The sequence below is a fragment of the Zootoca vivipara genome, chromosome 3, assembly GCF_965207765.1.
Source record: "Zootoca vivipara chromosome 3, rZooViv2.hap1.1, whole genome shotgun sequence".
NCBI lineage: Eukaryota > Metazoa > Chordata > Lepidosauria > Squamata > Lacertidae > Zootoca > Zootoca vivipara.
In genome coordinates this window covers 92,136,368-92,161,808 of record NC_142586.1, presented here as the reverse complement: position 1 = coordinate 92,161,808, position 25,441 = coordinate 92,136,368, and the positions used below count along the sequence as shown (strand labels likewise).

The following is a 25,441-nucleotide window of genomic DNA, read 5'->3' as shown; positions in this document are numbered from 1 at the left end:
TGTTATCTCACTGATTGAGTACAAATGCAAATTGGACATTTCTTGCATATGTTCAATTAAACTAAAGTGTACTCAGTACTACACTTATTCACCTCCTTTAATTCTTCCATTTGTCTTATGCAATCAAAATCTATGATACAAGTTTCGCAGTCTCTCAACTAGTTGCTTCACTAGCTGACCCCTTTTCAACAAGTTACAAGTCTTTTAATCAGTTTATGATCAAAATTTTATAGGACTACAACAAAGTTCAAGGGTATTAAAATGTGTAAAGGTCATAAAAAGGAAAAAGGTTGGGTTATAGATTTTAACTTCTTAACTAGAAAATTGACTCAAAATAGATTTTCTAATTTACAATGAATCAAAAGAAAAAAAACATTAGACCATAGCAAAAGTGGCGCAAATGTATCAAGCAGCAAATGAATAAACATTTGAGAAGATTTATTATTAGAAATTGCAATAAATTTTCAAAAGATAAATTGATTTTAGTTAAAAGGTATAACTGACAATTTATTGGGCGGGAAGATGCATTATTTTCCAATTGTTATCCATCTACAGTAAAACTGATTTGTGTCCTATTGTATTTTATGGAAAAGGAGAGAGCAACTTTCAGTGATTTAGATTAAATGTATTAATCATAACCAGACACTGTGAACTATATATCTACTATTAAAGAAGATTTTTGACATTTAATTCTGTAGCAATATTTTGACTCTGTACCTCTCTTCCTAAATCTAATTCCTGCTGCAGTTGGCCGATTTCTTCCTCTAAATTTTATGAGACTTAAAGTAGCATTTTAACCACCCATGCGGTAAATAATGCAGGATTAGAAATATTTAGTGTTTTGTTTCCCTTTGAAGAGTACAAATCCATCAAACCCAAAGGGTTTTCTTTTTTAAAAAAAGGAAAAGAAGAAAGGAGAAAAGAAAGAAATTGTACTGTTTCAGCAATAGTCAATATCAGGTACAGTAAAATCTGTACAGTAAAGAATGCATAGATCAAAAATCAAACTACAGGTATTCTATTCTACTATCTATGAACTGGCAGCTCAATAGGCCAGAAATGGATAAAGTTGAATAAAAATGTGAATATTAAAATATTGTATAATTTTAAAAATGTGTAGCATACACAAATAGTTTACATTAGAAAGAAAGACACCATGAATGAGAAGTAACTAACTACCTGTGCACTGGAACAGGCTTCTGTATAAAGAGCACCTTGCTAGATGCACTTCATGGGCAAAATAGTGGAGGGGAGTGCAAAACTTCATATTTCACTTAGGGATACACATATGGACTTGCTGTACTAGGTACATGCATGATCAGCCTTGAAAACATTACCAACTTACTTTGGAGTTACTTTCTTTGCTCCCAGAAGTTTACTGGAGCAGTAGGAGCTAACTACCGGTATTCTCTGTCCAGCATTTAAACATATGGATCACTGTATACAATAGCATGCAATTGAGGCTTCCAAACAGAAATGTCTGGCCCTGCTCTTGATCATCTCCTAAACAGGAAGTTACTGTTGGGATACCTTTATTTCCTGCAATCCCCTCACTCCTCCCTTCAAAAATAGACTAATACACTATCCAAACCACTCTCCATCAAACACTTTTTCTTTGGCTGAAGAGGTGTTTTTGAAACAGAAACCCAAACTTACAGAAATGGTCCTTCCTAATGAACCTGTGCAGTGTGGAACTTCAGTGTGAAGTTCGATTTTATCCCGTGCTGATGACACACAGCTCTACTTTTCCTTTATATCTCAAGGTGTGGCAGTGGATGTGCTGGACCATTGCATTGCCTCGGAAATGGACTGGATGAAAGCCATCAAACTAAAGCTCGGTCCAGATAAGACTGATGCAGTTAGTGGGTGGTTCCCAAGACCAGATGGATGGGAGGTGGCCGGCTCTTGATGGGGTTATACTCCCTCTAAAAGAGTGAGTGCGCAGCTTGGAAGTACTTCTGGATCCTTTGCTGTCACTTGCGGCTCAAGTGGCCTCAGGTGGCATAGAGTACCTTCCATCAGCTGAGCTGGTGGCTCAGCTGTGCCCCTATCTGGATAGGGTCAGCCTAACCAGATGCTCTGGTAACCTCTATCTTAGATTACTGTGACGTGTTATACCTAGGGCTGTCTCTGAAGATGATTGGGAAACTTCAGCTAGAGCACAATTTGGTGGCCAGGATGCTCACTGGGACAAGATGGTTTGAGCATATTGCACGAATCCTGGCCTGACCACTGGCTGCTAATTAGTTTCCAGGCCCAAGGCAAAGTGCTGGTTTTGACCTTTTATAAACCCTTAAACATCTCAGAACTGCAATACCTCTTTCCCTATGAGCCTACCCAGATGCTGAGATCACCATCTGAGGCCCTTCTTAGGGTGTCCCCTGCTTCTGGCAACAGGAGAATGGGCCTTTCCTACAGTGGCTCTGTGTTTGCGGAATGCTGTCCCCAGGGAGGTTCAGCTGGTGCCTTCATTATATACCTTTAGGCGCCAGGCGAAAACATTCCTCTTCAACCAGGCCTTTGGCTGATTAATATCTTACACCCTTTTAAAATGTGTTTGTTGAAGGAGGTGGGCCGTTTATTGGTTTGTGGTTTTTTTTTAAAGTCCTTGTTTTTATTATGTATTATGTATTCATATTGTATTTAAGGGACACGGGTGGCGCTGTGGTCTAAACCACCAAGCCTCTTGAGCTTGCTGATCGTAAGGTTGGTGGTTCGAATTGGTGCAACAAGGTGAGCTCCCGTTGCTCTGTTCCAGCTCCTGCCAACTTAGCAGTTCGAAAGCATACCAGCATGAGTAGATAAATAGGTACCGCTGTGGCAGGAAGGTAAACGGTGTTTCCGTGCACTCTGGCTTCTGTCACGGTGTTCATGCTGGCCACATGACCCAGAAAAGTTGTCTGCAGACAAACGCCAGTTCCCTTGGTCTGAAAGCTGAGATGAGTGCCGCACCCCATAGTTGAATTTGACTGGACTTAACCATCCAGGGGTCCTTTACCTTTTACTTTTATATTGTATTCATATGTTGTGAATTATATAACAACAAACAAACAACAACAACAAACAACACTTTATCACACCAGCTTGACCAGAAATATTAATTACAGTGGGTTCTCTACCACTTTCTGGAAGAGATATATAGGCAACAACCATTTTATGCAAATTCAATATGTGTGCCTGTGCACATAGCCGCAACCGAGAAGTGGTCAGAAAGGAGGCCTTAACGGGCCGTAACAGGGCATAACTGTTAACATTTTCCCCTTTACTTGATGTATGAGACTAATGCCACAGTTGAATGGTATTATTATATGGAAAGGGCATCAGGGACCGTGGAGAAATGTCGCAAATATAACACCAGATGCCTGCTTCAGTTGGACTGTCCCTAATTGTTCTATGGAGAAAGAACAAGGGGGTGAAAGAGAAATGTAAAGAATGCCCTCATCAGAGTCTGCCCCACTGCTGGGGCAGGGGCAAGCTTTAGTCCAGGGGTCAGCAAACTTTTTCAGCAGGGGGCCGGTCCACTGTCCCTCAGACCTTGTGGGGGACCGGACTATATTTTGAAAAAAAAAAAATGAACGAATTCCTATGCCCCACAAATAACCCAGAGATGCATCCTATATAATAAAGTCCCTGTGTCTCTGTGTCCAGATTCCCTGTGTCCCGTTTTCCACGCTACTGAGCATGTGCCCCAGGGACACAGGGATTGGACGCAGAGACTGCACGCACGCACACACACACACTCTCCCCATCTCACACCCCACCCCTCTGCCCTGTACTGGCTCAATAAGCAGTTAAAACAGAGGCCACCAGGTGGAAGGCAGGAGCAGGCAGCAAGGCCCCTAAGCAGGGCAGGCCCTCTCTCAACGTGCCCAAGGGCCTGAGGAGGAAGCCGGGATGACCAAAAAATTGAGGCCCCGGCTTCTCCTCACTAACAGGCCCGAAATTGAGGCCCAAACAGCGCAAGCAACTGGGAGACCCCCGCTGGGCCGGAACGGCCAGGAAAGGCGCGGGGAGGCCACCAAATGCTCAGCGCCAACCGCGGGACCCTCAGAAAGTGCCGGGGCGGGCGCAAGCCCCCCGGACAGCAAAGCTCCCTCCCGGACGCAGCAGGTGACTGAAAAACAGCTGCGGAGGCCAACAAAAGTAGCGGGAGCCATCCCCAACCCACCCCGAAAAACTGGGCGTACACCCCGGAGCAGCCGCCCGGGCCGTCCAGGAGCCAGAATTCGGCCACTGGGCCCTGTCAGCAGCAGTGCTATTGACGGGGAAAAATTAGGAACCAAATGGCAGACGCAAAAAGCGCGCGAAAACAGGGTGGGGAGGGATCCGCACTCCAAACACAAGCTTCGGAGGGGGTAAAGGAAGAAATACCCCCCGCACCCCCCAGCCGAGCCCGGGCTGTAAAGGTAAAAAGGGGGGGGACTTTGGCTTGGGGTTTGGGAACGGGGGGGGGGAATTGGGATAAATTAAGGATCAAAGGGAGGGGGGAGGAACAATCAATTAGACAAGGAATAAAAGCCCCCCACGCACCGCTGCCACCGAAAAAAGCCGAATGTTCTAGCGCCCGTTTATTAAACGGGCTGAATGGCACTAGTTTTAAATAAAAGGACACATTCTACTCATGTAAAAACACCAGGCAGGCCCCACAAATAACCTAAAGATGCATTTTAAATAAAAGGACACATTCTACTCATGTAAAAACATGCTGATTCTCGGACCGTCTGCGGGCCGGATTTAGAAGGCGATTGGGCCACATCCGCCCCCCGGGCCTTAGTTTGGGGACCCTGCTTTAGTCTTTCAGATTTCAGCAGTGCCCTGTGTGAGGTCAAAATACCACACACACCCCTTGCCTTCCACTCTGCTCAATTCACAACATCATGGTTGTGACGCCTGCAGCTTCCCCTAGGCTCAATGCCCAGTGTGACAGAACCGGTCAAGTTGCCCTAAATCTGCCTCTGCCCAGGGGTAACTGGAACTAACTACTCAGTGGGGAAGATGCTGATAAATTGTTCCATCAATATTGATGGACTACAATTCCCATCATCCCTGACCACTGGTCCTGCTAGCTAAGGATGATGGAAGTTGTTGTCCAAAGTAGCTGGAGCCCCAAGGGTTTTGGACTACATCTCCCAAGCATCCCTGACAGGAACCAGTCTAACTTTTCCTCATATTAGGTAGGAGATCTGATTGCCATGGAATCTCCTCCAGCTGCACCCCTCCACAACACTTCCTATGCCATTTCCCAACCCACAGAAGTGGCTTTTCGGGATGTGCAAGTGAGTGTACCAGGCTGTCATCCTATATCATCTTATCTAGGAGCAAGTTCCATTGAAATCAATAAGACTTAGTTTTGAGTAAGCAGGCAGGATTGCCTTGCAATTTAAAATTTTCTGCTCCTGTCTGAAAGTTACTGTGTAATTTTTATTTATGCTAGATTTTATCTTGTTTTAATTGTGTGGATATTTTTGCAAATTACCTTGTATTGGTTAATAGTAGTAGTAGCAGCAGCAGCAGCAATAACAATAATTTTATGTCTAACAGCTTTGTTACAATTCAAATCATCCAATTCTATCAGAAACCAAAATGATCATTGTTCAGCCACAGCTTTTCCAGTTTCCTGGAACTATTGTACATAGTTTAAAATATCTCTGGGAGTACAATTTTATTAAGCAATATGGAAACCATAAGTTGGGCAGAACTGTACAATCAGGTATGCATGTGCAATGCATATACATCTTGCAACCTGGCATGGCACTCAGATTATGCCTCACCAGAAAGTGTGTCCTTTCCCTCCTTTATTCCCTTCATAGGTATTGAGCAAGTGTTCCTGTACAGACATCACAAACTCATCTACCTTAAAAGTGAAAGAATTAGGTCATCATCCCAATTCTGTTCAATGGGTTGCATTTGCAGTATTCTCCTTTGCTCTGGAAATTAATCTCTCTAAAAGCACTTTTGCTTTCAGTGTAACATTCTAATAGCAGTAATTACTTCTTGTTCTGCATTACCAGATGTCATAGGTATTCCTTTTTCCCCCCTCCTTTTTTTGTCAATGGATTTCAGCAATTTAGAGACTGCCTTTGAAAATTCCTCATTGATAACAAATAAGCATATGTGTTCTGTCTTGACAGGCCAAGGCAAATGTGTGACTGCAGGAGGTGGGGTGAGGGAATGGACTGTAAATCAGGAATATGGTACCCAATACAGTTGTGTATTATTGCCTAATAATGTATCCATTTCATCTTTCCCATATACCGTATTTTTCCATGTATAAGACGCCCCCATATATAAGACACCTCCTACTTTTGGGGACCCCAAATTTAGAAAATGAGCATATGTACTATCTGTGTATAAGACGCCCCCAGATTTCTAACCTTATTTTAAAGTAAAAAAACCTAGTCTTATACATGGAAAAGTACGGTTAATTATTGTATTTGCAGCAATCCAAACACTTGTAACATCAAGCAACAATTACATCCCCCCCCCAAGAAGAGTATTCTATGTGATTGGCTTTCCTCTGTAAAGTCTGTATTTGATATAAAGATAATTGTCAAGTAAATATTTTCTCGACAATTTTTTCAGAGAGAATAATAAAAGCATATCACTCACACAAAAATATTTACATTCACAAACCAAATCAGCAGTAAAAGCAAAAAACAAAAAGACACAATGGCTGGTGTCTTCTATAAGCATTTCGTAATACAAACATACCCAGCTTTCTGGAAATTGTTTAACACCAAAATATTTCTCTCTCGCACAATTTTATAACATCCACAGGGGTTTCTAACAACTGAGATATTGCACCAGAAAACAACTCTCATTATATGTACACACAGAGATACAGTATATCTCCATCAATTGAAACTTAATCATCTTTTTACAATTTAGAGGGGGAAGGCAGTTTTTAGCATGGTTAAGCCATGTATCATCAATACCATGAAGTTAACCTATCAGTTGTAATAGCTTCTATAAAATACCAGAGTGAGATTGCAATAAGCCTAGAAAATGGGCTACAAATCCCAGATATGCTCAAGCAAGCAGTGAACCAAAAACAAAAATTGGGAGATCTGAAACCAGCAACTAGATACCATTCATCTGATTCATTACCTCTAAAGGCAAAGTTCACAGGCCAAGGTTTTAAAGTAGATTATTCAGCTTAGACCTGCTATTTCTGAACAAAGAATTTTAAGATTTCCCTCTGCTATCCACAATGGTTTCCATAGTTCCTTTCTTTTCTTTTTTTACACATTTGTACATGTATTAAGCAAGCAAGCAAGCAAGTAGAGATCCAGGATTATCAGGTATTAGTTATATCCTAAAATTTCAAATGAATGTGGTAAGGTTAAATGTCATGTATACTGTTTTTTGGCTTACATTACCACCTTCTGAGAAGGATTCTCAGATTCCAGTACAACAGAGTAATTTTATTAACAATGGCACTACAGGATATCAAGTTGCTCTAAATTTGTCTATTGATCTAGTAATCCAGGCACTGTATAAACTTCTTAAACCAATTTCTACATATTATATCAATAATGACTTTGAGGTAAAATATTTAGGGAAGTGTTTCCAGATTAAAAGATAAGCAGATCAGTTTAACACAGAGAGCTTCTCTAGACTATACTTAATGCTGTCAGTTTGACCTTCAAGTTGTGTTCAACAAATTGATACCGTTCTGAAAGGAGAGCCCAACTACCCTATTAAAAATGACAGAAGAACCAGGTCTCACTCCTTGATTTGCACCCTGTAAGAAAATTATTTTCACATATGTACAACCAGTAGTTATTTTTAAAATGTTGCAATTTATTGAGGAAATGCAGTTCATTGTAAATGATGAGAACCAGCCTACCATTGTGGTCAGATTCCCAGCAGCCTTTTTGATGTTCCTTGCTGGCATTCCATGAAGGTGACTAAACCTTGTCTGGAAATCTACAAAACAAAATTTCAGCTCAGTTTAAACGTGCACAACAATAATACATTTGCAATCGTTACGGGAGAATCCAAGGAATGAAGATCCTGTCTCCTTGTCTGAGATATTTTAATGGCTGTTTGTTGGTATTACATCTGCTATCCTGTACGCTCGCAAAGTACTGAATAAGTCACGACAATTTTTTTATTTTATTAAAATATATTTTGCAGGCAAAGGGCAGGATGCAAATGATGGAATCCAACATACACACACACAAAAAGTAACTCCAAAATATGAAAATATCACACTGTTAATTGTTTTGTTTGGAGCCTTTTTAGCTTTCCCCCATTACGGATTGAAGAGCATCAAAATCTGCAAAATTATCATGGAACAGAATGATAAGGAAAAAAAGAGACAGGAAATGAGCAATGTAGGTTGCACCACCTACGAATCTCGGAAAAGCTAGCATGCATACAGCCAAAATGCCTTTAAAATGAGACATTTGTGAGTTATCCTGAGAATTACAAAGAAACTACTCAGGGGGAATGACCACTTTCCCAGCAATCACAATCCTCCAGCTAGAAATTAATCTTTAAAGCTTTAGGGTGCATAAAAACCAACACACAGGTAAGACATTCTGACCACAACCCCTAGTGCCCTCAACAATCCAGTGTCATCTCTTAAGGGTAACAATTTCAAAATGTCTAATCTGATCAGTTAAAATGTTGCTGACCTCTCTTGCCTGAGTGGGACATCAGAGGAAAACTGCCTGTTAAGATACTTTCAAAGACTGGATCAGGCAACTCTTTTTCCAGTTCTGCAGAGTCTTCTTTTTCCCACCAGGGAATGATCCCAGTGATCCCACAGGCACCTCCAGGTTCACTTTCATGGAACCAGTCACTCTGCTCATCGTCACCTGTGATAACAAACATTATCTTACATTAAGAAAAGAGAGATTGAGGTTTATTATCCAAAGAAGCCCAATCCTAATGAGAATCAGTATCTCCTTTATTGCTATGCTATAGTTGTTACTGTAGTGCTCGGAACATGGCATTTACTAGCATGACAAGCACTGCCACCAATAAAAGGGTATAAAGTGCAACGTTTTAGAACCAATTTAGAAATCTGGAAAATAATAAACTAGCTAATCCTTTGGTGATAACGGCAGGGAAATCCATTTAAGTTACTGCATTCATAACACTAACAAAAACAAGCCTTAATCTCCTGCAGGGAATTAAGGAGAATAAAACTGTGAAAACAGTTCTTTGCAGTTGATAATGGTATATAATTAGCTTAATTTCATGATTTGTATGGTATATAAATGGGGGAAACAATCATGAACAGATGTGACCAAATAAAATTAATCTGATTAAGTTCATTAAGAAATAAGTTTTGAAAAAGTTGTTTTTAAATGAAAGATGACAGTACCACAGGAAACATCAAGGGTCCAGGGATATTTTAATGACTCTTAGAAACTAAAAAAAAATCAAAAGTAAAACACAATTATGCACTTTGCTAAATCAACATCTGAAACTCTTGTATGCATCTATGCTCATGTCACTTTGATTTTATCCAGAGTCACACTTTACTTTCTGTATAGGAATGATGGCTGCTGCGGCACAACTGGTTTGTGATGTCAGAAAGGACATCATGGATCTCAGCCTACTGTAGAGTGGCTGAGTTACCTGGATGGTGGCAACAGGTTGTCCTCAGGTCACTGTGATAGAAAGGAGTGATATAGCCTGTGATTAAAGGAATGCCCTATAGAACTTGAAAGTCTTTGATACTCTTTTTAAAAAATGTTTATTAACGATTGAGAAAATCAATCAAATGGAAACTAATATAAATGTAACTGTGACTGTGAACTTAGGTGATGGAAGGAAACATGCACACAACATGTGAGAAGGATGCACACAAGAGGAGGGTCGCAGCTGTCTGAGTTTCTAAACCAGAGATGTAGGGCGTAGAACCTGGAACCTTCTGCATGACCACCAAGTTATGACCTCTCCCAAATTGATTGGAATATTTTACTTCACAAGAGTTAATCAATACATTCCCCCCCCATTATTAACGTACTTCACCCTCTCAGCAATTTTAATAAATTCATGATTTAAAATGTTTGACAATTCTTTGACCAGTCAAAATGACTAGCCCTAAATATGTAGTGGTGACACATATGAGAGTTGAAAGTTGTATGTGCAGTAGCACCAGCTTCAGCAGCTGTGATGGTGGTGCAGCCAAGACCAAGCCCCAATAACAGAGGACCAATCATGCCCTTATATAGGCATTTGAACCCTTGTCCTGAACTGTGTATGCTGCTGTAGCAACGTGCCTAATAGAAGAGAATAAGAAAGCAGTACATAACAATTGTTATAAAGGTAAAGGTAAAGGGGCCCCTGACCATCAGGTCCAGTTGTGTCCGACTCTGGGGTTGCGGCGCTCATCTCGCTCTATAGGCCGAGGGAGCTGGCGTTTGTCCGCAGACAGCTTCCGGGTCATGTGGCCAGCATGACAAAGCTGCTTCTGGCGAACCAGAGCAGTGCACGGAAACACCGTTTACCTTCCCGCTGGAGCGGTCCCTATTTATCTACTTGCACTTTGATGTGCTTTCGAACTGCTAGGTGGGCAGGAGCTGGGACCGTGCAACGGGAGCTCACCCCGTTGCAGGAATTCAAACCACCGACCTTCTGATCAGCAAGCCCTAGACTCTGTGGTTTAACCCACAGAGCCACCTGGGTCCCTTTTAACAATTGTTATAAGATGCCTCAAAAAACTCACGTCTCCACAATCTTTTTTCCCCTTTACACAAAATGTGGTAAGAAAATCACAGTTCATTCACAAGATTAATGTCTAAAATTAGAGAGATTGCACTATTAAATTGATAAATAGTTTTACGTTTTTAAAATCTGCAAGAACTAAACCCCAAGCTTCCTACATAAAGATTAAAAATACTGGGATATGAACCAACCAATTGTGAAATAATGTTCAGTGTTTTACAGAACTGAATCTGATCCAATTTCACAAAGAAACAAAATTGCACTCTTTCAGTACCTTGTCTTCCCTCATCATTGGTAAACAAACCAGCATCACTACTGCTCAGGCTGCTGGATTCGCTGTAATAACAGAGAGAAAGAAACAGATCAAAAGTGCAATTGATATCTCAGCCATAAAATTTTAAAGAGACAAGATTGCACTCAGATGAAACTTAAGCCTTCACAAAATCTAAAAGAAAATAAGATGATTTTTTTATTTTTTAAAAAAATCAAACTGCAAATATCCCAGTTCCATTAACTACAGAACATTATTTTTGGCACATAAAACCACAGGAATCTAATGGGACCCTGACAGTAAGCCAGATGTGACTGCAATGAGGTGCTGACACAATTGATGCATTTTATTATCTGTTTCCATCAAATGCTCACTGCTCCTTTCTTATGCTGTGCAATTCAGCTTGATCCCAAACACCGCTGCTCAGTTAAAAAAATAAAATAAAAGCGGTGGTGGTGGAATTTCAGGCAAAAACCATTCTGATCTGTTCTTCAACACATGAAACACAAGGGGCAAGACTTTTTTCAACATTTACAAATATTCTGAAAGATGCACTGCATAACGATTCACCAAAATTCTATTATTTAGAGGAAGAACAAACGTTTACACTACAACAACCTATTAAAATAAAGTAAATGTCACCCCCCGCCCCCAGGATCAATGTGATTCTAATGGCAAAAAGAAATGTTAACTTCCAGCTGACAGCTGTTTCATATGCGTCATTCAAACATCCTGTCTATCCATGTTAAAAAATGTTTATGCACAGATGTGTATTTGTGACTATGAGCATCATGGAAGAAGCCATGTAAAAATTTGCTGCGAAGGCAGTTTTCAAACATTTTCAACTTGCAATTAGGTGGCAGCTGTGAGCAGCTATGAATCATGGTTTCTTCCAGTCTACTGACTTCACTCATATGTAGAAAAGGACTAACCCCACACCACTTTCATAATCCTCGAGGATTGACCACTGCAATGTTCTCTTATTTGTAGTTGTCCTTGAGCATTTAAAAGCTTCACGGAGGCAAATACAACAGTTTTCCTTGCTAAGCATAGGGTGATGGGATCACATGACCCATGTTGTAACAGGGGAACTGACTCTCTGCTTTCTGTGTGTAATTCAGACAGCAGATGTTAACCTATAGCCAAATCCGGATAAGACAAAGGTTCTGTAGTTGATCCCAGATATGGAATTTGGTGAACATCCTGATCTGGATGAGGCTGCCCTCTCCTTGAAAAAGCAGGTTTACATGGTTTTTCTGGTTTTGTTTTGTTTTTAAGAGTTGGTGGTGCTCTTATAACTATCACTGTCATTTTAGACCCAGGTGTACTCAGTGGCTAGGAATGCTTACATTTTTTCTAAACAGGGTTAGACTAGCTACAGTTATCCATGCTCTGAGAACTTCCAGGATAGACTACTGTAATGTGCTTTGCATGGGGCTGCCTTTAAAGATGATCCAGAAGTAATGAAGAATGTGGCAGCCAGGGAATTAATAGAGGCAGCATGCTGGTTGCATATAACTCCTATTCTAAAATAACTGCATTGGTTTGACAATCATCTTCAAGGCCTAATTCAAAGTTCTTATGCTGACATTTAGAACCATGAATGGTCTGGGACCCAGATAGAAGACAGAACACCTTCTGCCATATTAACATGGATGTGCATTAAGATCAGTCAAAGAGGTTCTTCTGGCGAATAATGTGGGGTGAATAGCGTGGGGGGGGGGGCTGAGGAAAAGTCTTTTTGGTGGTGGCTCTATGTCTGTAGAATAACTCCAATGAAGTGAGGCTTGTCCCAATTTTTTAGTCTTTCAGATGCCAGGTAAAACCACACCTTTTTGTCAAACTTTTAGAGGCTGGTGGGCTAAGTAATCTTTATGATACTGCTATTTATGTTATTTATAAATATAACACTGTTGCTTACTGTGTTTTATATTATTATTATAATTTAATTCGTTCTGTGAGTCAATTAGTTTTGCGAAAAATTCATCTTGCGAATCCCATAGGAATGCATTTAATTTATTTTTATAGAAATGCATTTATTGAATTTCAATGCATTCCTATGGGAAACCGCGATTCGCTAGACGAATTTTTCACAAAACGAATTTGTCTTGCGAGGCAACCTCCTATCACAAAACCCATTCATCTAGCGAAAAATTCGTCTAGCAGGGCATTCGTCTAGCGAGGTACCATTGTATTATGTAAACCACTCAGAGTATAAAAATCTCTTAACAAATAAATAAAACCAGCTACTCATTGAGAAAGCTCTGCTTCAGAAACATTCTTCAGTTCACAGTGCAACATCTAGCAGAATTTGGTAATACTTTCTCCATTGAATACATTGAATCGGAGAGGTCTGTGCTCTCTGTATAAACATTCAGCAGGACAAACTAGCAGTGTTAATATACTGAGAATATTAAAGAACATATAGAGTCCTGCTGGATGAGACCTAGACCCAACTAGTCCTTTTTTATTTTTATTTTTGTTCTCACAGTGGTCAACCTGATGCGTATTGGAAGCCCACTGGCAGGATTTAAGGGCAAAGGCACTTTCCCGCTTGTGTTCTTCAACAAGTGGTACTGATACGGATACTGGAGGCAATAGGCAGGTTAACAAGAAATCTGAAACAAAAATGTAAAATACAAATGGTAAATTATAATATTTAGATTTTATCATGCCACCCAGCCATAGCTGCCAAGTTTTCCCTTTTCTCGCGAGGAAGCCTATTCAGCATAATGGAAAATCCCTTTAAAAAAGGGATAACTTGGCAGCTATGCACCCAGCGCCTTGACCCTAAGGGAGGTCAGCTACCAAATTATAAACCTACTTCCTGGACAATATTTGACCATTGCATGACTCTCTGTTCTCCAGACTGTAATTCATATTTATTGAGTACCAATAATGTACTAAACCCCCTTCCCTGCCTCATCACCAAACCATTAGTTTACTGAAATTCCAGCAAATACAAAAGCGCCTGAAAATGTAGGCTTCTTGACAACTTATGGCCTCCTAGAAGAAAGGGAAAAACAGCACCCTACAGTATCTTCACCTAGGAGCAGAGTGGCAACCTGTATGGCTGGGTACTAAGATTACTCATTTTGTCTTAACCAAGCGTAACCATGACTGCAGAATGGAGTGAGCGCTTACAAAGGGGACAGAGTAGAAGGGCAAAATAAACCACCACAAAAACTAGAACTTGCCGTCCAGTGTTGTGTAAGTGGAAATTAGAAGGGAAGAACATTTTAACATGTTTCCCAAGACCTTGTGGCACCAAGGGATCAAATTAGTTTTAAAATACTTCCCTAGATTCTAAATGTTTATCTGATTTTGCAAACCATGTCCCATTCGAGAGAGAAAGAGGGTTTTGTGTTTAAAACTAAAAAAATCAAAATTGTGCAAAAAGCTGTTCTGCAAAAGGAAAAAACTGAATTTTTTCCCATGTGGATACAATGTACATTACATACCTTAATTTGCATATTTTCCCTGTAATTGTTATTGTCATGCTGGCCACATGACCCGGAAGCTGTATGCCGGCTCCCTTGGTCAATAACCCATGATGAGCGCCGCAACCCCAGAGTCAGTCACGACTGGACCTAATGGTCAGGGGTCCATTTACCTTTACCAAATGTGCACAGCATTGCACTGCCCTTGACCTTCAGAGCACCCATATATTTTTAGAAAAAATGCAACAGTTATGCATATGGTGGTATGAATCAAAACACTTGGAAGACAGTAAAACTATTCCATAATTAGAATTCTGACAAGAGCTCTAATATAGTACAGTAGCAGGAAGTCTTGAAACTATTTTGAACTGTACAGTTTCATAGTATGCTACATTATGATTTCATCGTGAAACACAGAAAAAATACTCAGCAATAAACATGTATCAAATACAAAATTGAAAATAAAAAACTTGCAATTAAATGAAATGTTAAAAGTAACCTGTCACTCATGTTTTCATCTGAGCCCTTTTGCTCCTCATATTCCATCTTATCCTTGCTTGTCTGGTTGATTTCATCATTCTCAATGACCACTCCTTCATCCAAAATGTCTGGTCCTTGCCGGCTTGCTGCTAGTTTCCTTTTTTTAACTTTGCTCTTTGTTAGTTCTTGATGTTGGCAAGATCTGTTGTCATTGTCCATTTCCTGATCCTTAATGTTATCCTGCTGTGGTAAGGTCAGCGTGTTTGTTACTTCTGAAGGTAGATCCACTGCCATTCGTTTCACCTTTCGCCTCCTACGCAGAGTCCTATTTCCTAGATTGTCAACTGATAAATCAGGTTCATGCCATAGAGGCCTTTTGCCTCTGAGGTTATTTAAATTTGACGTCGGCCTGCGTTTTGCAAGTAACAACTGGTCATCAGAGTCGCTATGGTCTTTCTTGTTATTGGCATGGTTTTCTCTATAATCCTTGTTTGGTTCCTCAAAGCTGGAATCAGAGCCTTCACTTAAACAGTGGCCTGTCTCCCAGGGGTGATGGGTGTTAAATGAACGTCTTTTCCTCCCCCTTCGCTTTCGGGCCTGGCGTTTTAGAAGGCAAGAGACACTGCGAGAATGGTCTCCCGTATCTGCAAAGCCTCCTCTTGCTTGCTCCGAACTTTCCTCCAGTGCCGAGACCAGATCATGAACTAGTTCCTCCATAGTCTTGCTGAACTGCCTGAAAAAACAATTCAAATTAATCAGAAAGCTCTTCTACTAGAACCACCACCACCTAAAAGGCATAGCTTTCATTTCACATTCAAGTGCCACTTATCAAACTTACATAGAGAAACAGGGTCCAAAACCAAGATGTGGAAATTATCTTATTGTTGTGCCATCTTTCATTTCACCCGTCCTGGAATGTTGCCTAGGGCCAGTTAAAACATTTAATTCCTGTCTGTAATTGCTGCCATTTCCCATGCAGTTGATCCATGAAACAGGACTTGTGTGTGCTGTTCTAAATATAGGGAACATCCTTACTCTAGTTTTCCTTCGACATGGGCTCACTGACTATGGCATGCAGGTACAGTCATTTAAACAAGCACACATAAGTGTCACCTATACTGCCAATATATTGATTAAATTTGCTTACTAACTAATTGGAATCTAAGGAGGAAAACCTTCTACTTCATGACCCACTATGAGAATGACTCTGAAATTCTGAAGTGACACATCTGGAAGGAGACAGCTGTAGTTCTTTTGACCTAAAGAGCTTGAAAATCAAAGCTATGCCATAGCTGCCAAGTTATCCCTTTTTTTAAGGGAAATTCCCTTATGCTGAATAGGCTTCCTCGTGAGAAAAGGGAAAACTTGGCAGCTATGCTATGCTGATTTTCTCACTTTTTCAATGACTGCATTATTGTGGTTTGTTGTGAAAACAATTCTCATGTGTGCATCCCAATGACACCTTCTTGGCTCCTTCCCTGGTGTGAATAAGAAACAACCTGGCTACCCACAATGAAGCTTGGCTTCCCTTGATGTTGGAAGCCAGGATCCTAGCTTGTTGCAGGATAGATAGGCTAACAATACCATAATAATAATAATTCAAATTATATACCACCCTTTATCAAAATATCTCAAGGCAATGTACAACATTAAAAACACTTTACAAAACATGAAAGATAAAAACATAATGAAAAGCATACTGACAGAGCGCCTAATAGTAAAATAATCATCATAATAGTCCTCTACCCACAATAACAAGCCATAGTTTAAGGGAGCAACGAACCAGGATTCCTGATTCAGACATCAGAGGAAGCCAAGCTTAATTGCAGCTTCCTTGCTGGTTTATTGTGAATGAACAGTATGTTGATGCATGTGGTCCATTTATTTCTGCTTTAATCCTCCCCTGTTGCAAGCAGAAGAAACAATCAGGCAATATGCATCAGTACATTGTTTATTCACAGTAAACCACAGGGAAGCCACAATTAAGGCTGGCTTCCTGTGCTGTCTGAACCTGCAATCCTGGTATCATAGGGAGCAACAAATCAGGATCCCAGGTTCAGAAAGCACAAGAAGCCAATCTCAATGGTGGCTTCCTGGTTTGTTTCTCCTACTCACACAAGGGGAGAATTGAAAGAGGGAGAAATCAGGCAACATGCATCAGCACAATATTTATTCACAATGAACCTGCAAAAGCAACCTAAAATTTGAAGACTGGACAAATTACCAGCATTTCAACCCCCATACAAACTTTAATAAGTGAGGTGGGAAGAGATTCATGATACTGTCTGCTGCACAAGTTGCCCAATTGAGGAAAAGCTTTTTGGGCATCAAGAAACAGTGCCTAACATCTAAACTAGCCAATAGTCTAATGTTTTGCAGAATTACTGCTCAGTATCTGAGTGGTGTAACCAAGAAAAACTGAAGATCAGTATGGTTGAGTTACAATTTAGACTTCTGCAGTGTAATGAGTGCTAACTGAATTCAGCATACTGAATTAAATTATCAATGATGGAAAATCTGTATGAATCAACAATTGAAAAATATTTTCAGGTGATGCAGTACTAGGATTGAAGTATAGCCTTATTCAACAGTTCTAATATATACCTCCAAGAATCTGAATGTAATGGCAGCATTTTATTTTAAAGTGAGGCACATGGACCTCAATGATAGGACAAGAAGTAAATTATTCCATCCCATATTGTTCCTTCCAGCCTATCTCTGAAGATAGTCTTTTAAGGTGCCCCCCTATAAAACATTTTATTGTAGGTACAGGGACGCGGGTGGCGCTGTGGGTTAAACCACAGAGCCTAGGGCTTGCCAATCAGAAGGTTGGTGGTTCGAATCCCCGCGACAGGGTGAGCTCCTATTGCTCGGTCCCTGCTCCTGTCAACCTAGCAGTTCGAAAGCACGAAGTACAAGTACAAGAAGGTACCGCTCCAGCGAGAAGGTAAACGGTGTTTCCGTGCACTGCTCTGGTTCACCAGAAGCGGCTGGCCACATGACCCGGAAGCTGTACGCCGGCTCCCTCGGCCAGTAAAGCGAGATGAGCACCCCAAACCCAAAGTCGTTTGTGACTGGACCCAACAGTCAGGGGTCCCTTTACCTTTACAGGAACCACTTAGATTGCCTTCTCCCTCTGTTCAAGAAGAAGCAACTTATACCACACTAACATTGTGCAGTCAAAAGAAAAACATCATAAGGACTCAGATTTGCAAAGGAGGGCGATATCTGAAGAAACTGTTACTGAAAGTGGTTATGAAGACACTTGTAAACATTCACCAGACTAAGTTTTCAGTTCCTTTACTTGCTCTTTTCCTAAAATGTAGAACAAAGCAAGTACATCTCTACTGTCTTTTCCCACTAAGCCACCTTCCATGGGTATCTATTCGCCTTATTTCAGAAATTATGATATATTTAAACAGAAAATTAAACCCGTGCAGGCAGCATTCAAAAATTGCAACTTGTATTATTAGCAAAACAAATATTTAAGTCTTATGACAGTATGAGTTGTGCCTACTAAACTTCTCTCAAGCATTTAATATCTCACATTCAGTGTTTTACATTGCATAGCAAAGACAATTACAGCAACGCCCCTCAGCTAGTGATAAAATCTACTTCTTGTTTCAAAGAAGACATTAAGCTAAAGAAATTGTAGTTTGCCTGCAGTGACCTTTACATTCAGCTATAACAATAAAGTTTACTAAATGCTGACCTCTCTACGCACTACTAGAAGCAATATAGTTTGAAGCAATCACACTGTAACACTGTTTAAGGTTGTAATCTTAAATCCAGTTACCGTATTGGCCTGAATAAAAGCCTCACTTTCCCCCTAAATTCTGACTGTGAAAAGTTAAAGTGTGACTTATATTTGTGATCTTACGGTATGCAGCCAGGAGCGCGGGCTAACAACACCAGGAGCGCCGCAAAGCGCCGCCCACCCCGTGCGTAGTCCCCTGTCCTTTCCCCCAAGGCTGGGAAGGGAGAGAGCGAGGAAGGGGAAAGTCCGCTGGCAACGCAACACGGCTCCCCCCGCCCAGTATGCGGCCAGGAGCAGCGAGGAATGGAACGGCTTATATTCAGGTGTTGTTTTCCCCCCCTCCAATTTTAAAGGTGCTGCTTATATTCGGCCCAAAACGGCATGCACACTTAAATCTTCCTGAATCTGATGGGGTTACTGTGCATAGAATTGAAGACTGGCAATCCAGAGCAAATAACAGCCAGAGATTTTTTTTAAAAAAGTAAATAGATTGCTTATTGTATCTATGTTTTAATATCAATTAGTGTCTTTTTTAAAAAAAGATAACCCTGTTTAAAATGAGTTTGTAGCATCTTAAGGACTAACACATTTATTATGGCATAGTCAATTTCATCAGATTCATGAAGTATAATTCTCATTTGCAAGTATACATACCCATGGTGGGATTATAAACAGAGAGATCAAATGCATATGAAATGCAAAAATAGAGACATCTTAACAACGTACCGGTAGCTAAATTGTGACCACCTCCTAAATGTGTCTAAAAGTACCACAGGGGAGACATGGGCTTAAGCATTATAAATGACAGAATACATCTTGAGTTTATTTTCATGAGCTTCCTACTTGATCCAATAACTATAACTCATAAAAGGTGCTGGGATCCAGGAGATGTTATCCTGTGTTTCACTAGGATTATCAACTGAGTCTATGGCTGACCTTGTCCTCTTTTACTCCTTCAGCTACTTGATCTCTAGATCAGGGGTCGGCAACCTAAGGCCCATGGGCCACAAGCGGCCCACGGGGGTCGTTTAACTGGCCCACCAGCCACCCCTGAACCAAGCTGCCTGCACTAAACCAGCGCAACATGGCGTGGGGACTCGCTTCCACGGCTCCGGAAATCATGTCTGCGCCAACGCTGGAACTCATGTCTGTGCAGACGCCGATGCCGGAAATCGTGGGGGCGGGCACTCATGCATGCACAGAATCTGGCCCACAGAGGGATCTCCACTGGAGTAAACCGACCCAGGCAAAGTAAACCTTGCCAGCCCCTGCTCTAGAATATGTTTAGTTCTCAAGTTACAAATATAATAGACAGTTACTTTACTCAAATCATAATAGACAGTTACTTTACTTTACATATCTCAATACTATTTTGCCAAGTATCACAAGCCTTTGTTTATGCAATGTTCAATCCCATGCATGTTTAGGCAACTTGATCATAACAATGAGAAGCCAATCTCACTTAGGTCAAATGGACTTGACCATGTGTGCATGGGCATTCTTAGTCATCAAGTGATGTTGCTTGTATGTGTATCAGGAGCCAAACAGAAAGCTCTCTCTTCTTTCTTGATAAGTGCCTGTGGGTGGCATGACCAAAGGATTTAGATTTTACTTCTAGGTTGTACAACTGCACTATTAGGTACAAAGCAATATACAGTAATGTATATTATCAACCAATAAATGTGATTTCTTGTTCAGAAAACATATACATTTTCCCCATATGAAATGCTGGAGTGGCAGATGGTACAAAAGGCATCTTCACATAAGAGGAGACTGTTGGATCAGGCCAATGGCCCATCTAGGCCAGCATCCTGTTTTAAGTGGCCAGCCAGATAGCTGTAGGATGCTGCAAGCTTGACATCCCCTTGAGTGTAACTGTACTATGCTCATCTGTGATTCCCAGTAACTGGTATTCAGAGGCATGATACCTCTGACAGTGGAAGTAAAACATTGCCATTGTGGCTAGTAGCCATTGATAGCCTTGTGCTCTATTGCTTCCCATTTTAAAACAATTCAAATTGGTAGAAAATACTTCCTCCTGTGGGAGTAAGTCCATAGTTTAACTAAGTGCTGAATGAAGAGGTACTTTATTTTATGTCCAGAATCTTTCAATAGTAAACTTCATTGCATATCCACAAGTTCAAGTGTTATGAGAGAGGAAGGCAACTGTATTCATTTTCTCTATGCTATGCAAATCAAATGCCATGCATGTTTTATAAACTTTACTCACCATTTAAGCTGTTTAAAATGTGCCCCTGTCCTTAACATCTGTGCCCTCAACCCTTATAGCCATGAGAAAAGGAAGCACTATTATTTTCTGTATCACTGATGTGAGAGACAGCTTGCTAGAGGATGGAGGTGGTCTTCCAAAAGGTAAAAATGTCCATTCATTTTCAGATTAGCTGTTTAGACGGGAGGGGGCTAGGGTTAAATTGGCACATGGCAATGACAAAATTTTATTAGCCGCTTCACTCCAGAACCAAGTGCTTCTTCATGTAAACATCATACTGTACTGTCATTGTTGGATCCATATCCTGTACCTGCTGCTTCCCTCCCTGCACCCTTTTGCATATTTCTGCCTCCACAATACTAGGCCATAAGCTCTCACTCCTTGGTTCTATTTACCATGGAAGACATGAAAGCAAGCTTTATTTCAGTGGCTTATAAGCATTTTCAGCTATTGACAAATGTGACATGAATTTCTGTGCTGTTTCTTATTTTTATAGTGATTGTATATATATTATTACTTCATACTACTTTTTAAACTTTATTTTTGTGCCCTTACAAGGAATTAATACAAAAGCAATAATTCTCAGTTCGCAGCACAGTTCTCAGAAGATACATCTTTACAAGTATCATCCTGGGAATCATCATCCCAGTTGTGGACAACATTCAGGCCAACTCAGCTATATAGGAAAATGAAAAAGTCACTCTGTAGCCCCATTAATGTCTTCTTGATAGCCAAAGCGTCAATACCCTAGTCTGCTTTAGATGGCTTGCCTCCTTATTCTCACTACCATTGCACTTTATGGAGACTGTGTGCTAGAGCAGTGTTTCTCAACCTTTTTTGGGCCAAGGCACACTTGTTCCATGAAAAAAAATCACGAGGCTCACCACCATTAAAAAAGTTAAAAAAATTAACTCTGTGCCGCCCTATATTGACTATATAATTATGACTGTAAGAAACACTTGCCAATTGCTGTGTTGGTTGCAATCTCCTGTAATAAGGCTTCACAAGCCGCTGATTTCTCTGCCAGCACAATCCTTTGCTCAGCAAGTTTCAGGTTGAGCTCATCCAGCCAGCTTCTTTAAGTTTGTCTAAAACCACCCTCCCGTGGTGGTGGCTGTTGAGAGCTGCGCTCGCTCCGCGTCGTGACCCGGCCGGCTTTCTTTCCGGCGGGTCAGTGCTGTCTATTGGCGGCTGCCAGGCACGTGACAATGCAAATCGCCCTTCTCGTCGCCGCACGTCGCGGCACACCAGCCAGCGTCTCGCGGCACACTAGTGTGCCGCGGAACAGCGGTTGAGAAACGCTGTGCTAGAGCAGCACTTTCGCAACTGTAGCCTGCAGACCACCAGCGATCTGTGAGCTTCATCTGGGTGGCCCTTGTTGTGTGCCTGTGGATTTGCTGTTGAAGACTGGAGATGGCACATCCATTGCGTTGAACATACTGATTTTTTTTAATTGCCTCTTTAGAGTTCTTCGATTGCATTTTATTTATTTCAGTTTGAATTCTACTGCGCTGTGAAAGAAAATGCAATACACAAGCCATAAAGGAAGCAATAAAAACACAACTAAAAATCATGCAGCGCCTGGCGCAACGCATTAAGAGTTATTACAGCAAGTAGGAAACCATGTCTGTGTGGGGGCATTACGTGGTCCACCCGGACCCTCAGCAATGTTCAAGCGGTTCGTGGGGAGGAAAGTTTGGGAGCAGCTGTGGGGGCTCCATTTCTTTTCCAATCCAAACCCTGCACACCGTTTGCACACGTTTCACAACCAGGGGTTGCTAACCTTCAGCGAACCCCCCTGGAGCCAGCAAGTCACTACGTGGGCGTCCATGCTGCAGTTTCTTCACCTGCCTGTTTCTGGACGCTGCTGCAGCTCAAAGCCCAGCAGCGGAGCGGAGCAGCCCCCCAAGCCGCCCCCTCTCCTCCCTCCCTAGAGCCAGGTCTCACCCTCCACCTCCTTCCTCCACACCTTCCTCCTGCCCCAGCCCTGCCCCTCACCAGCTCTTCCTGGCGGCCGGAGGTCTGCTCGGGTTGGGCTCAGCCCCCCGGAACATGTACCCAGCGCCCGCCGTCGGCCGCTCCCTGGGGAGGCGGGTGCCGCTTCGCAGAGACTCGGGGGAAGGTGGCCGTCCAACCGGGCCAGCTCTGGGGCTGCTGCGCTTCCTCAGTCCCCCATGATGGAATCCCGGAAGCAGCCGCGGAGCTGGGAGGAAACCGGGCCCGACCATTCCTCCCTTGGCAGGGGTCGCCGAAGCAGCAGCAGCAGCAGCAGGAGCGACGGCAGCAGGAACAAGGGCGTCTTACGTCCTCGGCGCGACCACCGCTTGACCCGCTTCGTCCTGCCTTTCTCTACGCCCTCCCCGCCGCCAGGCTTAACGCGCCTTCCCTACGGTGCCTTTCCCCATCCCCCCAATCCCCGCTCTGTCTCGGGTGGTACGGCCCGGTTGCCATGCCGACTCCTTGTACACCATCAATGGGAGCCGGCTGGGAGGGGGGAAGATGGCCACTTTGGCCAGGCTGCAAGCGAGGCTGCCGCTCTTCAAGGGGGAGTATTACTCTAGGAACAGGTAAAGCTTCCTCTCGCCCACACGCTCGCGCCGCGCTCCCCATCCTTTCCGAGGAGCCGGAGTTGCCCCCGGAACAGCCACTCCCTCCCCCCACCCCGGGGAAAGTTCCCAGGTTTGCTGCTTGTTTGGGGGGGGGGAGAGAGAATTTCTTCTTTTGTGGCCTCGGAGCAGCAGCAGGACCTGCCCTTTCCCTCTCTTCCTCCGCTCCCAGTAGGATAAAATCCACCGGTGAACAAGTTGCTGACAATGCGCAAAAAAATCGAAAGGGGAGACCTCCCCCCCTTCATTTCTGGGAGGGGGAGCAAGGGCATTGGGGTGGGCAAAAGAAAAGTGAGGGGTGCTGCTGCACCTTGAGCAGCTGCTTAGATTTTGGGAGGGGCAGCTCAGGCTTGTTGAAATCTCTCCCTATTCGAAACAAAATTAAAAAAATCCTTCCAGTAGCACCTTAGAGACCAACTAAGTTTGTCATTGGTATGAGCTTTCTTGTGCAATGCATGCACACTTCTTCAGATACTCTTGTTAAAGGTGTTGGGAGACCTATCTACATTGCACCTGGCCATCCAAACTAGCATGGTAAAAAAAGGTAAAGGACCCCTGGACGGTTAAGTCCAGTAAAGGGGGCTCACGTCACTGCCCTGTCACTAGTGGAATACTCTTACAGTACTTCCCTTTGCTTGTGAGGCTTCCTGGTCCTAGAAAGATCCCAGGTTATGGTTTGATGGTAACAAGTGGGCATATTGGCAAAACTAAGCAGGCCTTGGGCTGGTCAGTGCCTCCAGTGAGTGACTTCCTTCGAACCACACCAAGGTTGTGCCTTGATTTCAATGATGGAAGAAAGGTGGGATAAAAATGTTTAAAAAACAAACAAATAAATAAAAATGTCCCCCCTACCCAAGATCAAGAGGCATGGGTACCTCTCAAAGAAATAAATAGACAAACAAGCCCCAGGTAGACATGGCATCTCAGAAACTTATATTCAGGACTACCCTTGGGTTGATTATGAGTTGTAGATGTGGCATCCGGACATCTTTCCACTCACCACTGAAACTGTTTGTTTGTTCCCACACTCTCTTCTTTCCCTCTTAATTAATTGCACTGCTACTACAGTCAGCTTCAGAATCTGCCACCCCACTGCATTTCCCTCAAAAGCAAAACAAAACCCAAAGCAATCCACCAGGTTTTCTAGGTTGTCACATGCTATTCAAACACTTTCATTTCCCAGCCAAAAAAAAGTTATAACAACACTGGGCTACTAACATAACATACACACTCACAGTCCCACCCACCCCATCTTGTCCAATATGGATTCAATAATGATTGGCATTAGAGTAATTTTAAAAATATTTATGGTTTCGGGGAATAACCCTACCCCAATTCCTGCCTTTTCTGTTTTGTTTTTGAGTTAACATAATACAGTACACCATAATTACAACTCCACTAACATTGTTTTCTGTGAGTCGGCAATCATTTCTCCATCAGGAAAGACTGCAAGGATGTTGGACAACAATTTTATTTACTGCCTAGCAGTTATAAGACAAAATTGTTTTACTAGGTTTAATAAAAGAATGTGATCTTACTCAAATAATATATTGTTTGTTTATTCTTCTGTTCTTGAATCATAATATTTGTTTATTTATATGTCACTTAATTGTATGTCTGACCAAAATGCAAATTGTGAAAAACCATTTCTTGTGTTTTCAGATGCGTAGATGAATATAGAAAAACAGAATATTATGCTGCTGTAAAAATTCAGAGTTGGTTTCGAGGATGCAAAGTCCGAGCGTATATCCGGTAATTTGATTTGCATCCAAATTGTAGACATGCATACTTAGAAGTCACTCCCACTGATATCATAAGCATTTATTTATTGGCAAAATGACTTTAGGTTACACCCTTAATCTGTATGTTATTTACCACTTTGCCAAGTCTCGCTGAAGTTAAAAACTTGCTTTCCACATGGAACCCCCTTATTTTCCAAATGAGAAAAATTAATAGCTTTTGGCTATTTTG

At 41.9% G+C, this 25,441-nt stretch overlaps 2 protein-coding genes across 3 annotated transcripts in view; one reads left to right on the top strand and one right to left on the bottom strand.

Annotated features, from left to right (window-relative positions):
* GPATCH2 (G-patch domain containing 2) overlaps positions 1 to 23,292 on the bottom strand; it is a 107,190-nt gene extending 83,898 nt beyond the window's left edge. The window contains exons 1-5 of the mRNA XM_035111346.3: positions 22,863 to 23,292; positions 14,897 to 15,610; positions 10,961 to 11,022; positions 8,643 to 8,825; positions 7,850 to 7,929 (exon numbers count right to left, since the gene is read on the bottom strand). Of these exons, the coding sequence (XP_034967237.3) occupies positions 7,850 to 7,929; positions 8,643 to 8,825; positions 10,961 to 11,022; positions 14,897 to 15,610; positions 22,863 to 23,092 (1,269 nt within the window). The 5' untranslated portion in view covers positions 23,093 to 23,292. The remainder of the gene's footprint in view (positions 1 to 7,849; positions 7,930 to 8,642; positions 8,826 to 10,960; positions 11,023 to 14,896; positions 15,611 to 22,862) is intronic.
* Positions 23,293 to 23,326: 34 nt separating this feature from the next.
* The window catches only part of SPATA17 (spermatogenesis associated 17), a 79,801-nt gene continuing 77,686 nt past the window's right edge, over positions 23,327 to 25,441 (top strand). For both annotated transcript variants that reach the window (XM_035111349.3, XM_088666683.1), the window contains exons 1-2: positions 23,327 to 23,431; positions 25,133 to 25,222. In XM_035111349.3, the coding sequence (XP_034967240.1) occupies positions 23,364 to 23,431; positions 25,133 to 25,222 (158 nt within the window). In that variant the 5' untranslated portion in view covers positions 23,327 to 23,363. The remainder of the gene's footprint in view (positions 23,432 to 25,132; positions 25,223 to 25,441) is intronic.